Source organism: Cheilinus undulatus, linkage group 22 (assembly GCF_018320785.1).
Source record: "Cheilinus undulatus linkage group 22, ASM1832078v1, whole genome shotgun sequence".
Lineage (NCBI taxonomy): Eukaryota > Metazoa > Chordata > Actinopteri > Labriformes > Labridae > Cheilinus > Cheilinus undulatus.
The window spans coordinates 29540827-29556049 of NC_054886.1; the positions used below are offsets into that span (position 1 = coordinate 29540827).

The 15223-nt window shown below is 39.7% G+C and overlaps 1 protein-coding gene across 1 annotated transcript in view; it reads left to right on the forward strand.

Annotated features, from left to right (window-relative positions):
• Window positions 1–524: 524 nt before the first annotated feature.
• Window positions 525–15223, forward strand: part of LOC121504567 (cytochrome P450 26B1) — a 56564-nt gene continuing 41865 nt past the window's right edge. The window contains exon 1 of the mRNA XM_041779454.1: window positions 525–1698. Within this exon, the coding sequence (XP_041635388.1) occupies window positions 1495–1698 (204 nt within the window). The 5' untranslated portion in view covers window positions 525–1494. The remainder of the gene's footprint in view (window positions 1699–15223) is intronic.

Consider the following 15223-nt stretch of genomic DNA (forward strand, 5'->3'; position numbering starts at 1 on the left):
TCCACCAGCTGCGATGGGATTAGTTATTGATTTGTAGTCTGATGTTTCTACTAGGCGGTAAAAATGAGGTTACATCAATCCTGATGTGAGCGCAGCGCTGTGTTAGTCTGCAGGTGATTAGTTCAAGAGTGCGCACGTTCTGCACGGAGACACGAGTCATAAAAGTAACTGCAAGCCCCGACTCTCTCTCTCTCTTTCTCCCTCTCTCTCTCTCTTTGGCGCTCTGCCAGCTCCAGCACGCTCCAAGCCTCCTCTCCTCTTGCGCCGCTTGCCGCTCACTTTACACCCACCCCTCCTTCTTCTAAGAGGAGAGAGGAAGAGGGGAGGAGGGAAGAGGGGGTCCTCCAGGAGCTGAAAGAGGTGGAGCAGAGAGGAGGGATGGGGGGAGAGGAGGAGGAGAAGGAGGGGACGACGCTGGGGTGAGGTGGGGTGGGGTTGGAGGGGGGCGACGGGAGCCCTTGGCCGCCTATTCGCCTTCCAGTTGCCTCCGCGCTATATAAACACTCATTGGTGCCTCTGGCTTGACGCACACGCACTCTTACGCACGCATCCACACACACTAAGAGTGACTTGTATATGCAGAGAGAGAGAGAGAGGGAGAGAGAGAGAGAGAGAGAGAGAGGAGCGCTTCAGAAACAGAAAGGTACACAGAGAGGAGAGTGGACGACAGAAAGTTAGAGAAGCAGAAAGAGGACGGTGGCTCCTGAGCATCTCCTGCGCACCTTTTCACTCCTCACGGATCTTAAAGTTTACTTCATCCTCACAGAGAGATTAATACTTTTTTTTCAAAGACATTTTTCTTTTATATAAAAAAAGATTTGGATTTGAAAGAGACGGGACTCCTGGAAAAAGATTTTTTATTCATTTTCCCCCTAAATCCCATTTTTCCATCCTTTGAGAAGTTTTTAAAAGTAAAGCTCTTGTTAGTTCCAGGGCTCCGGCTTCACTTTTTCCACGTGTCCCACCAGCTCCTGACACAAACGTGTCACCTTGAGATTTTTACCTACTTGAAAAGTTATTTTCAATTGAATTTGAGCTCACAAAAGTGACCAAAAATGAGATTTCCAACACCAGCCCCGTGCTTTTCTTGTCCTAAGAGCTTAAGTCATTGAAACAAAGTGAGTTTACAGCTTTGATTTTTCTCACTTCAGCTGACGTGTGAAACTGAAGATACAAGGAGTGCATCTCACCTGTAGCATCCAACACTGATTAGCACTTTTTTTACGCACAGAAAAGCCACTTTGTGACTGTTTGAAGACAGAGATCCAGTTTTGCCAAAGAGTGGAAACTCTCACATCAAACAGTTCATTCATTCTGCCCCTCTTGTCACTTCCAGAGGGGCTTTGGAGTGCGTAAAAGGAGCGCTGCGCTTTTACGCAAAGAAAGAGTTGATAATCCACCCTGGGGACTCAAACTTGCCTGTTTTTGCGACTTTAAAGACACTTCAGATTCTTTTTTGAAACGCTCCAGAGGGACGCCGGGCTCTCCATCATCATGCTGTTCGACAGTTTCGACCTCGTCTCGGCTCTGGCCACTCTGGCCGCCTGCCTGGTGTCCATGGCTCTGCTGCTCGCCGTCTCCCAGCAGCTGTGGCAGCTTCGGTGGACGGCCACGCGGGATAAAAACTGCAAGCTGCCCATGCCCAAGGGATCCATGGGCTTCCCGTTCATCGGCGAGACCTGCCACTGGCTTCTGCAGGTAAGCGCGCGCTCTGGGCGAGAGGGGGGGAACAGTTGGAGCGCGGTTCTCGGTGTCTGCGGAGGCAGAGTCTATCCAAGTATGATGAAATCACTCTTATCGGTGTCAGTCGACTCTTTACGAGTTTGTGGACTCTTTTTGGCGTCTGAGTTCATTCATCAGTTACACTTTTTCGCTGGATTTACTGAGCGTGCGCAACTTTTACGGATTCAAGTCAGCAATTTGCAACTTTCTTTAGAGTTAGTCTGCAAAGAGACAGCGAGATAACTTTAATACGGTCTAATAAAGAGCCTTTTAGTGCCAGTTTTACGCACACTGGAGACAATTTGGCCACTTTAGCTGCAGTGAAACAACGACATTCTCTTAATATGACCTAGTAAAGTGCTTTTAAATAAAAAGATGCACCTTTTCCATAAATCTGAGACACTTTTGTCTCGTTTCCACCAGTTTTATGCCAAACAGCAAAGACGCGTAAAGAAGGCGGTGATTTGTGACCACAAAAGTTCCCAAAATCAAACCAACTTCACAAGTTAGGCTTTGAACCTCAATGCGCATCTCCAAACATTCAATTTCAACCTATTCCCTGACATACATAGTCTTTTTTCTGCAAATCTCATGTCTCAGAAGCTGCTGCATCCTCTCGTGTGCGCCTTTACGCACACACACGCACGCATCACGACTTTCTCTCCACTTTTGATTAGTTTAAAGCGCCACAATCTCTGTGCCGTGGCTCCAAGAGGCGATCGGATCACTTTTCTTTTTTATTGTCTCAGACGGGAGCGTGTTGGGTCAGCCTGATAGTTTATCCACTCATATCTGATACGGAGGCAATTAGTGACGCAGGCTGTGTCTGCGACGAAGTCAAATGAAGGCTCCTGCTATTTCTTGTAATCTAATTTTGATATAAAATATTCAAAAATGCCAAGAATGTGGAGTGGAGTCTCCTCCAGTGATTATGCGTCAGGATTTGACGCCTTGGGAAGGAGCACGTGCTTTTACATGAGTCAGAATGAAGGTAAATGGGTAAAAGGGTGAGGTGAGGGTAACCACCTCCTCTCTCTCCTCTCCTCCTCTCAGATGCATCCAAAAAAAAGTTCCCAGCATGCTGCATGTTTTAGAAATCATAGATTCCTCCTCGTGAGAGTTGACTGACATGTGGAGTAAAGCTGCTTTGCAGCTCCCTGAGGCTGTTGTGGACAGAGATCGTTTATTGTGGAGATGCTTCACTCTCCTGCACGTTTGCTCCTAAACTTGACCCTTTAAAAATTTTATTTTGCATCTGATCTTTAAAAAAAAAAAATGAGTCTGAATCTGCAGGAAACCTTCAAGTTTGGATCATAGATGGCCATGTGGACTACGGCGGCTCATATGGACCAAAAACTTTTACTCAGTATTTTTCAGCTCAATGGCAATATAACATTTTATATTCGATATATATATAGGTCAATATCATTTTTCCGTCAAGACATAGCAAATAGTCACCACAGTGCAAGAGTTACTGGGCGTCTGATACCATAGCAACAAACAATAGCACCAAAAATGAGTGATTTCCCATTGTAAATGACCAAAAATGGCTTAAAACTTCTCCACACTGTTTAAATTCTGCTAAAATAAAGGCAACATTTCATTGAAGTTGTCAAAATCTCCCATTATCCTAACAATAATGTGTTTCAACATGATACAAATACTTATTTATTGACCGGTTGTACAAAAAAGAAACGTAAAGATGATTACAGAAACGCAATAATCACCATATTGCTAACTAAAAGACAGGGAGCACGGTCAACATTGCACTAAAGTGTTGGTAACATTGAAAAAGAGTACGGAACTGGAGAGAAACGAGGGTTTGCATTGTCACTGTGCAGTTTAGACATTGTACAGGTGTTTCTTGTTGTCTAGGACTTCTATTTTTGGTGCCATTGCAATAAAAGTCAAACTGAAATTTACTTAAACATGTCCTATATGCCAAGTATTATATATGCTTTTCAATTTAAAGGACCAAAAATTGCATACAAACTCCTTCGCCCTGTCCACATTGTGAAAATATTGGCTAAATTCCACTGAAGTTGTTCAAATTTCCCATTCTTTTGAATATTGTGTGTTTGGTGGCATCAAAATATGCAGGCATAATGATCTCTAGTCATATTTTTGACCAAAAGCATGAGGGAGCGCTGTCCAGATTGCACAAATGCATTGGCAACATTTGGAGAAGTGTGTGGAACTGCTGAGTGGGTGAAGATTTCCTTTGAATTCTTGCTTTTTTTGTTAAATTAAAGCAGTGATTGCTCAGTATTGCATGTCTAGGTTTTCTGTTTTTTGTTTTGATTGCATCAACAAGGTTAAAATCAGACAATACTGAAGCCCTTTTATAGCAACTGCAACAAAAACATAAGTCCTAGACAACAATAGTGGGCAATTTGTACAATTTTAATGGTCAAATATTGCAAAGCAAGCAAAAAAACAAAAGTAAACCCCCCCCACATGTGTAGTCTTTATTGTGCAAAAATATTGGCAACATTTATCAGAGTTGCCACTACTTTTCAGTATTATGTTTTGAAAATGATAAAATGTTCTTTATTTAAATCATTATGATATAAAACATACAGAAACCTGATAATCAAGTCATATTACAAACTAAAAAACACAGAGCACTGTCTAAATTGTACAAAAGTGTTGGCAACATTGGCAGAGGAGATAAAACTGGTGAGAAGTGAGGTTTCAAATCGTATTTATGCAGGTGAGACATTATACAGAAGTTTGCCTGCAATTGCTGTTCATTTAAAACAATTAATCACCCAAACTTGGATGTCCGGGACTTTTATTTTGTTGCCGCTGCATCAAACACGTAGAAATTTCTGGATAGTGGAACCTTTTAATACAACGGCAACAAAAAAGAGAAAGTCCTAGACAGCTTTAATAGGCACATTTTTTACTCATCATCACAAAAGACTGCAAAAACCTCCAACGCACTGTCTAAATTGCTCAGACTTATTGGCAACATTTCATTAGGATTGTCAAAATTTCTACACTCTTCATTATGGTGTGTTAAAAAAGATAAAATCTACATATTCTTAGCAATCAGCGGTATCGAATAAACAACAACATAATGATCTTTGGCCATGTTTAATCAAAAGACAGAGGGCACTGTTAAAATTGGACAAATGTGTTGGCAACATTAGGAAAAGTGTGCCGGAATGGGGTTTCTGATTGTATTTGTGCAATTTAGACATGATTCTGGAGTTTGAATGCAATTTTATTAAATAAAAACAATACATTGCTCAATTTTGTTTTTCTACAAGTTCTTTTTTCATAAACAGGTAAAAATAATATGATGTTGAAACATTTTTTAAGCAATGGCAACAGAAACTAAAGTCCCAGACAAATTTTTTTTGCAATTTTTCAAATTTGAATGATAAAAGTTTTCAGAACATTTCTTTGCACTAAGAAGTGCAAAAATATTGGCAACTTTTTATTCAGATTGTTGAAACTTTTCCCACTCGTAAATGGTAGAATTTCCGTTTCATTGATGATTGATTGTCAAAATATTCAAAAGCCTTGTTATCGGCAATCATACTGTCTTTGTTGCAAAAAGGTGTTGGCAATATTTGGGAAAGTGAGGCGGAATTGGCAAGAATAAGGGTTTCTGAAAGTATTTGTGCAGTTTTGGAATAATGCAGGAGTATTGATGCAATTTTTGTGAAAAAAAAAAACAAAAATTGCCCAATTTTGGTTGTCTTCAACTACTAATTTTTGTTGTTCTTTCATCAAATGGAAAAAAGGGATAATATTGAAACATTTCTGATTCTATAAAAGCAAAAATAGAAGTCTTAGCCAGCCAAAAGTGAGAATTTTTAATTTTTGTTGACAAAAAACTTGCATAAAACTGTAATTTGGACAAAACAATTGTAACATTGCAGCATCAGAGTTGTCAACATTGCCTTTCTCTGGAATATCGTGTTTAAAAAAAATGGTGAAATCGACATTGTTTTTTAACAATTGTTGGCAAAACATACATAAACTACAAAGATTTCTGTAACCAACAGAGATAGAGCACTGTTTAAATTGCACAAATCCGTTGGCAACATTTGGAAAAGTGGGGTTAGTATAGGCGAGGAATGAGAGTTTGCAAAATCCTTGTGAAGTTTATATATTGTGCATGAGTTCTTCAGCAACTTTCAACCATAAAAAACAACAAATTTTACATTATTGGGCGTCTACGCCGTATATTTTTGTTGTCTTCCTCTCAATATCATTTGATTTTTGCTAATAAAATAAATCCTGTAAAAATAAGATAAAAAATAACCTCATAATTCCCTCTTTAGTGTCGATTATCTTGTGGTAAGCGAGCCGATATGCAGATGACTGTCAGCTGTTCTTACTGTAAACAATCATTCTCATTTCTCTTTCCAACATCAGCGTAAACATTGTCAGTATAAATGATATTATCTTATCCTTCATTCTATTTGAAAATATATCAATACATCTTAAAATCGGATACATTTCCCAGCCCTAAGAGGACTAACACAGAAGAAAAAAGCTCACCAGACAGCTCTAGAGTCCCCTCTAAGCAGCAGTTGTCAGCGCTAAATGATGGCTCCCAGGGGCTCGAGGACAGAGAGTGTTGGGGGGGTCGAACAGAACAAATAAAAAAGGGGGAGGGTTAAAGAGGAAAAAAGCAAACCAGGCACGTTGGCCGTGTGCGGGGCTTGAACTCGCGGTGCTCCTCTCCGTTAACATCTGACACCGAGTGAGACGCGTTCCCGGAATGCAAGCGAGGACCACGGCCAAGTTTTTGGAGCGGGGAGGAGGAGGGGGATGCATGTCAGTCAGATTGAGGAATAAAAGCCTGAGTGTGTCTATACTTATGAGGACCAAATGTCTCTCCTAAAGGAGAAACTCTGGTGTTTTGGCTCCTGTGCTTGATTCAGTGGCTGCATGCAGTCTTGGCCTTATCTTGATGAAGTTAATAAGTTAATGTAGTCCATGAAATGCCTCATAAATTAACTTAACTAAGAGCGAGATAGAGATGCTTGGCTGCAGCCTGAGCCTCGTCTGCGCTGTGGGAAAGCGTTGCAGAGATGGAGATCTGATGGGACCCTCGCTCCCAGATGCCGTTTCATGTCTCAGCTACTAGTCTGCCGCTTGATTGGTTGTGGAGACGACATGTCAGACGAGTCGTCTCTCCACGAGAGTCGGGGGAAAAGACTTCTGAAGGACTGAAGCGCTCACATCCATTGATGTAGCGGGAGAAGTGAAGCTGCAGATGTTGCATTTTTCTGCACCAAAATGGTTTTGATTAAAAGACCAAAGGAAGAGAGAGAATATTTGGAGATAAGACGTTCTTTTGACGCTTCTACATGAAATAGCAAAGAACAGTACCACGCATGTGGAGGAACTGTGTTCTTTTTCTAGTCTTGTATGTTGAACCAGGCAAAAAGTTTCACTTTTAGCATCAGCACACCATTTATTTCAGTAACAACAAGGCCTCTAACAGCTACTCCTGAAGTAAGAAGCTCCAAAAATATTTAAATACCTGAGCTACCTGTTGCTTAAAATGGAGATCAAAGCAAAAATACACAGTTAGCCTGAAAAACTCAACCACACTGACTTTAGAGGTTCTGCCATCCAGATTTTAAACATTAAAAATTCTTTTTCCCAGAAAAAAAACAAAATTTTTAAAAGTTTTAGTGGTACCTTGAAGTAAATAGAACTTACATCAGAAAAATGGCCTCAATATAAAGTATTTTTGAATAGATAGTACTTTTACCCTGAGGAAAGATAGTATTTCAAAACTTTTCAGTGGTACTTTGAACAAATAATGCCTTTACCCAGAGGAAAGATAGTATTTCAGGACTTACCAGTGGTAATCTTGAATAAATAGTACTTTTACCCAGAGGAAAGATAGTATTTCAAGACTTTTCAGTGGTAATGTTGAATAAATAGTACTTTTACCCAGAGGAATGGCCTTATTTCAAGATTTTCCAGTGGTACTGTTGAATAAAAAGTACTTTTACCCAGAGGAAAGATTGTATTTCAAGGCTTTTCAGTGATACTATTGAATAAATAGTGCTTTAAGCCAGAGAAATGACCCCATTTTAAACTATTTAAGAATCTATAGTACTTTTACCACCAGAAATTCAATTTTCTAGTGGTAGTTATAAATTAGTTGTACTTTTACTAAGAGAAATGAATGGAAATTTTCACTTAGATGTGCAAAGTACCTTTATTGACGAAAATGACCGTATCTTAAGTATTTAGCTGCACTTTTAAATGAATACTTCTATCAAGGGAAACAAACTTATTTAAGTGGTAAGTATTCCATTGCAACTTAAAAAGTTATTTTATCTAGAGCAATCAACTTATTTAAAAGTATTTAAGAAATACTTATGAATTATAGTACTCTTACTGAAAGAAATGGCCTTTAACATTTGAATGAAGAGTACTTTTACCAAGAAAAATGAACTTATTTTAAAGTATTTTAGCAGGACTTATGATTTAGGAGTACTTTCTCAAAGGCAAATCAACTTATTTTAAAATATAATAGTGGTATTTAGGAATAATTAATACTTTTACCCAAAGAAAAGTCCTTATTTTGTTGTATTTAGGAGTACTTATGATTGACTAGGGATGGGACAGCATGGTGAAGGCTGATAACAAGAGATAGAGTACATCAGGCACCAGCAGAGGGCGCTCATGTTACACTTAGCACCAGTCTCAGTGGAAACTCATGATGACACTAATAAACAGTCTTTACACATTTAAAGTAGGAAAAATCAACACATCTATGCTAAGATTGTGCTTGTGGGGCCTGAGTGAAAGTAAGCAGGGTGATCTAAAGACTTCAATGCCAGAATAATCCAATGTACATATACATACACAAACTGCAACATACTACATTGTTATCAACAACACTACTCATGTTGTTGAGGCTATCATTCACAATGAATTTGGGTATTGCAAAGGATTGTGGGATGCCTTGTCATTCAATCCCTGAAATAATGTCCAGTCATCTACCTTAGCCTTTTCCCTGTTTTTCTAACTGTTTTTACACTAAATCAGATCTTTTATACTCACTTGTATTTCACTAGTTGTTTGTGGGACTAAAGATGTTCATAGAAGGGTTTTCTGAAATGTTGAATGAGGATCTGAACCGGTAAATTTACTGTATTTCTGGAACCAGAGCTGCTGAAAGAGTGGGTGAAATGGTGAAATCTTAGCAGAGGAACTGTTCCACGTATTCAGTCATTTGATTTACAGTTATAAATGTCTAAACTACAGGTAAAGATCTTTTTGTTGTCTTGTGTGAACAAGCAGCAGTTGTGTGGAACATGTAGTACAATAAAGTCAAGTTTTTCTATTCTCTCTTTTTCTCTAGCAAGTTTTCCTCCCTAAACACAGTTTCTGCTTAACCCTGAGTCCATATATAGTCCATATTAACCTGGCACACGTGCAGCGGCAGCAGCAGCAGCAGATTTTAGTGACGGGTCCATTTTAAAGCGATCTGCAGTTAGGAACAGTTTTACGGTCACTCTGCCAAAGACCTGTCTGCTCTCATTAGTAGCTGGAGCTTTGTGAACGAACGGTGCCAAGCAGGAGCCTCACTACCGGGCTGGGACACACACACATTAACACACGTGCACTGAAATCCTACCTACATGGGGCTAAGTCATGTATATACTCAGATAAACACGCATTAGTTATGCACTCATATCTTACAATCTGCACACATGCCGGCTCGAGTGCAGGTGCTCGAACATTATAAATAGAGAACAAAGTATAAAGACTTTTGCATGTGCATTTAAGTCCCTTTTCATGTTAATTTCCTTTATTGATACTGAATAATTGTTGTTTTCAACAACTGCACAATAAAACCAGGGTAAAATGTGACACTTTTTGCACATATTTCAATGTAAACTTGTTTATAAGCTACTCAGTGATACAGTGTCTCAAGCATTTTGGGTAGTTTATTTTTAATGTAGTTTGGTCTTCATGTTTTATATTGTTTAATAATGAGCAGTTAAATAGGTGTACCTAATAAAGTGGTCATTGAGTGCCACATATGGTTGAAAGTTGAGCCATCTTTGCCAGACGTTCTTTCTCTTGCCTCCATTGCCGGTAAAACATGGTAGACGATGAATTTAAGAAACAGAAACGGTATTAATAAAACAAAATTTACTCTAGTGAAAGGTTTCAATAACCACGTTTCATTTAAACAGACAAAAAATAAACATATTAATGCACATTAGCCACACAAATATAGACATAAAGTGAACACTGCACTAATATGCATATACACTGCACAAATACACACGTACACTGTACAAATATGCACCTACACCGTACTAATATGCACATACACCACACTAATATGCACATATACTGCACAAATAAACACATACACCGCACTAAAATGCACATATACTGCACAAATAAACCCATACACCACACTAAAATGCACATATACTGCACAAATAAACACAAACACCGCACTAAAATGCACATATACTGCACAAATATACACATACACGGCACTAAAATGCACATATACTGCACAAATATGCATGTACAGTGTACAAATATGCACCTACACCGCACTAATATTCACATATACTGCTCAAACATGCAGCTACACCACACTTACATGCTCATAAACTGCACAAATATGCACCTTAATCACTAATATGCTCATACATTGCAAAAATATTCACATACGCCGCACAATTATATTTCTTGTCACACACATACCCTGCAAAACACACATGAACTGCACAACTATGCATGTTTACCATACAAACATTCCATTGCAAAATAATGCATACACCACATTAGCATACATACACCACAAATACACACACACATTGGGTATATATAATCACACAAATGCATGTACCATGCACCTGTGGCTCAATAGGCAGAGTTGGGCGTCTTGTTATCAAAAGATTGTGGGTTCTAGGGATGTGTCTGTCACGAACGAGCCAACTGTAGTGTGAACAATGGGGGCTAGCAGACCACTGTCCACTGTGTAAATGGGTATGGATGCGTTTGAATGAGCTTCTTCAGTTCCCCAGAGCAAAGTCCATTTATCATTTAAAAACATGGAGACATAGCACACTATCACAAGCATACACGGCCCAAACACAGGTAAAACCATACAAATATGCACAAACAGCACACAAATATAGACAGATACCACACAATCAAACATACACTGCACAAACACATACAGCACACATCCACATGCACTGACCACACAAATACATACATTTATAATGCATATACCACAAAACACACATACTCTGAAAAACACGCCTACACTGTTCATCTACATGCATAAACCCCACAAATCTGCACAAACACATATAAACATGATAGAGACATGGGCAAACAACACACATTATATATGCTCAAACACTATACAAATACACACGCATGCTTATACACCACACAAAGACACACATACAGCACAAATAGACACACATGTGGTGCAGACAGGCTGGACCGAATCTGGGTCAGACCGAAGGAAATGAACACATGGCACTGAGACTCAGACTGTAGTGTGTGTTTAAAGTTAGTGAGGAGAGAGACACACACTCATAAATACACACACATTAAGTAGATATCCATGTGGGATGTGAAACGTTATCACTGATTATGTCTCTTTTCCTTCTCCTCAGTAGTTTGGATAATCATCACACTGGTATAAACACACTAATGTGTTGTCCTTCTGTGCCAGCCTGTCTTCTTGTCTCTGTTTGCAGTGATGAAGTGTAAATGACAGTGGGCAGAGTAATAACAGTCCTACAGACCAGAAACTCTCTCATCTTGCTCAGTGTTGACAGCGCTCTCTCTCTTTCTCCCTCTTTTCTTCAACACCTGTCCTGCTGTCTCTGGCTCCTTCTAGTCCTACTTCTATACACAAATGTCCTCGACATCTTCCAGCAGGAATCCTGTAGTTAATCAGACATGTAAAGGTTGCAGTGATTGCTTTCTTGTAGCATCACAAGATTAGCTTCATTTAGAAGGAATTTTGGGGCTGGAAGGATGGGGAACAAAACCTTGCTGTCTTGTTTGTGCATGTGGAGCTTCCACTGTGCCATGCTATTTTGTCATCCTGCAATGCTGAAATGCACCATGCATTAACCGACAGATACACTTAATATTACGCTGTTGAAAAAATCAGCATTAATGTTTCCTACATCCAAGACAGCAATGCACCAGAGATGTTTGACCAACTTTCTACAGTCAGCTTGGTTTAGGACCAGCATGAACCTTGGCATGAACGAAGACACACAAGATGGTAGCGTAGGATTTACACAGCCTGAGCCCTTGTCAGGTAGATAATACCAGAGACTTTATCTTTATTCTTTTAGAAAAGTAATCTGCAACTGGAAAAATAATGTGTTTACGTCTACCTTCTGCCACCCAAGTGTGTGCACTGTTTCTCTCCACCGCAAGTAGCGGCATTATATCAGGGGGTAAATCTACAGCTGTTAACATACTTTTTTATTCTCATTTTGTTGAATTTCTGGAGGGTCAAGGGTGCAGAGTGACAGTTGAGATTACATATTCAAAGGCAGATGTGCAGTCGGTTATGTGTCGTCTGGACTTGTGTTTCGTTGGTAATGCAAAAGTACTCTAACATGTACCTCCTCTCTAACCTGACAGATGGAGCAAGCTGGATGGATTTGTTTCACACATCCATCTGGAAAACCTTCCATAGACAGCATTTGGGAAAGAGCAGAGCCTTTGGAAAAAAAAAAACTCAGAGGGTGACTGGATGAACGTTCTGTCAGTCACATCTTTAAGGGCCAATCAGAGCAACAAAACACGTAATGTAGCTGCTACCGAGGAGTGAACTACATAGAGAACTGCATAACGTGAACCATAGCGACTGTAGACATGTCAGTACACGACTTTTATCATTTTTGAAAAGAAAACAACTCAATGCTGTTCTTTGTCCTGATTTTAATGAAGAAATGTCGGATAAAACTGGTGCTTTAGCAGCATCCATGCTAATGTCTTCCGCCATAATTGCACCGGCCTCCTGTTGCTGCTTGCTTACGTCACGACTCCACCATGCCCAAAAGTACTGCCCCTCGACGCTGATTGGTCCTGGGATAAGAGGAAGGGGAAGGATACCCAAGCCAGGCTTACACCTTGGTGTTACCAACCCAGTTGGCCATCACGGTGCCACAAGTTACTTTTTAATGGCAGAGAACCCGTAACCTATTTTTGAAAGTAATGCTGGGTGGCGGTTTGGCTCAGTGGGTAGAGCAGACGCCCGTATATGGAGACTATAGTCCTCAATACGCTGGTCATGGAACTGATTCCCAGTCTCAGTGCATATTTGGTGCATGTCTTCCCCCACTCTCACTTCTTGTATTTCCTCTCTTTTCATCTTCCCTATCAAAAATAAAGGCAAAAGCCTAGAAACATTTTAGGTAACACAAACCAACGCTGTTGATAAAAGACGGCACTTTTGGTGCACAAATGGCCCTTCATGTGGTGCCATTTTGGCTTCATTAAAACCGGCCAAACTGAGCAATAATCTGACCTATTACTGACCAGTGCATGTCAGTTGTACTGAAATTATTCAATATAATTAAACTAAGCAATAAGCTTAATCATAATGTTTGTTATAACATATTAATGTTGTACACCAGAGTAGCAGCTGCAACTTTGGCTGAGCGCTGTTTTTTATTTACAACAAAAAGAGCTGAAAAAGGCCCTCCAACAGGAACTGCTTCCTACCACGTAGAAATGTGCCAGCGTGATCGACATGCCACCACTCTACATCTTTCATGCATTTGCAACGCTAGCAATGGCTTTCAAAAATGCAATGTTGTGTCTTTGGCTTTCCTGTTTTGATATTGAAATTTGCATTTTCAGGCAGTTTTTATTCTTTCTGGGCACAGTGTGAGCTTTCCTAACTCTAATTTATAGATGATGTTTTTTTTTTTTTATCAAAGAAACACAACTGATTAGCATGCATTATTATGTTCTAGCATTGACTCTGCTGGTCCCATTATGAATATGAAATAATGAGTGATAGTGATACAAGGAATCTGTTGACCTCTTCTTAACTTTATTGTCTGAAAACATTTCAGAAAGCGTGAAGATTTCTTACAGCTTGCACTCTCAAAAGTTGTTTCTGTTTAATCCAATTTCTGGATGAAGCTCCATTTGAACTCTTTCTGCTGACGTATTGTTTGATTTTATTGGTGACTGCTTCAAAATAAAATCCTGGAAAGTGGTGCAGCGAGAGATTAAAAACCCTGCGACTTGCTGTGATCACCTCTGAGCTTTTCTCATTTACAACACGTGGGATTTTTCTTTTTTTGTTTTGTAAAGCAGCTCAGACAGAGCGCGGATTGTGAGGCCTGGTGGCTTCATCTATAGAAGGTTCCATTACTGCGGTCCAGCTCTCTGTGTGCTGCATAGCTGTGGTTACACAGTCCTGAGGCTCATACACATGGTAAATGGAAATACTATGACTCTATAAGCACACATTTACAGTATGGAAGAGCAGTGAGCATGCAGCAACACAAGGTAGACAAGCTCAAGTGCACTAAAGTGTTTGAGTCTAGTCCGTTTTCATTGTTTCGGGTCCTATTTTCTTGCGGAGTTCATTGCATGTTTAGTTCAGGATGCATCTTACCCTTGCATCTTTAAAACCTTTAAAGTAATTTTGCACCATGTTTTGGGCTAATGCTCCCATTTTTAACCCCATTTTAAATGTTAATTTGAATTTTTGGGTAAAAAATAAAGTACTTTTGCTTTGTTTATTAGTCTTGGCCATGAAAAGTAGACATTCTTACCTATTACGTCCACTGTCGAACGTGTTCATTCAGCATTCCCTTCTTTTTGCTCTCTTCCTTTTCCTTCGTTTTAAGATTTCCCATTTGATTTTCATCGCTTTGTTACGCATTTTTCTTCTCTCCCCCATTTCCTATCTTTAATATGAGGGTTTAAATGAGGGTTCTCTCTCCATGTGTCTCATCCGAGGATTTAAACCTGAAGGAAATGAGTCTTTTCTTCACTTACATGACTTTGTCAGACGTTTTTGGTGCTCGGACCGGCGTTATTGCAAAGAATCCAGTGATGACGACCTTCAGAAAAAAAGGAAAAGTTGTTTATATTTTGGAAAAAGCGTCACATCTCTTCTATCTTATTTATTTCTGCCTTTCACTCTTCATCCTTTTCCATCCATCCCTCCATCCTGACCATCCTCCTCCTCCTCTTCCTCCTGTTGTTCAGATTAGCAGGAGGTGCTGGCAGCCCCTTCTTTCACCCCGAGAACACACCGCTCCTTCCTAACAACACTCTTGTCCTTGGCCGAGCACAGAGTACAATGTTAAGCTCTTTTTCTCAATGAGTGTGTGTGCTTGCATGTGTGTGTGCGAACAGGGGAAATAGCCTTTGAACCAGTTTTAGACTTTGTGTTTAAATGTGCAAAGAATACGAGAAGAATTACAATTTTTCATCTGGTAACAAATACCAAACTTAAATACTATACGTTAGCCCT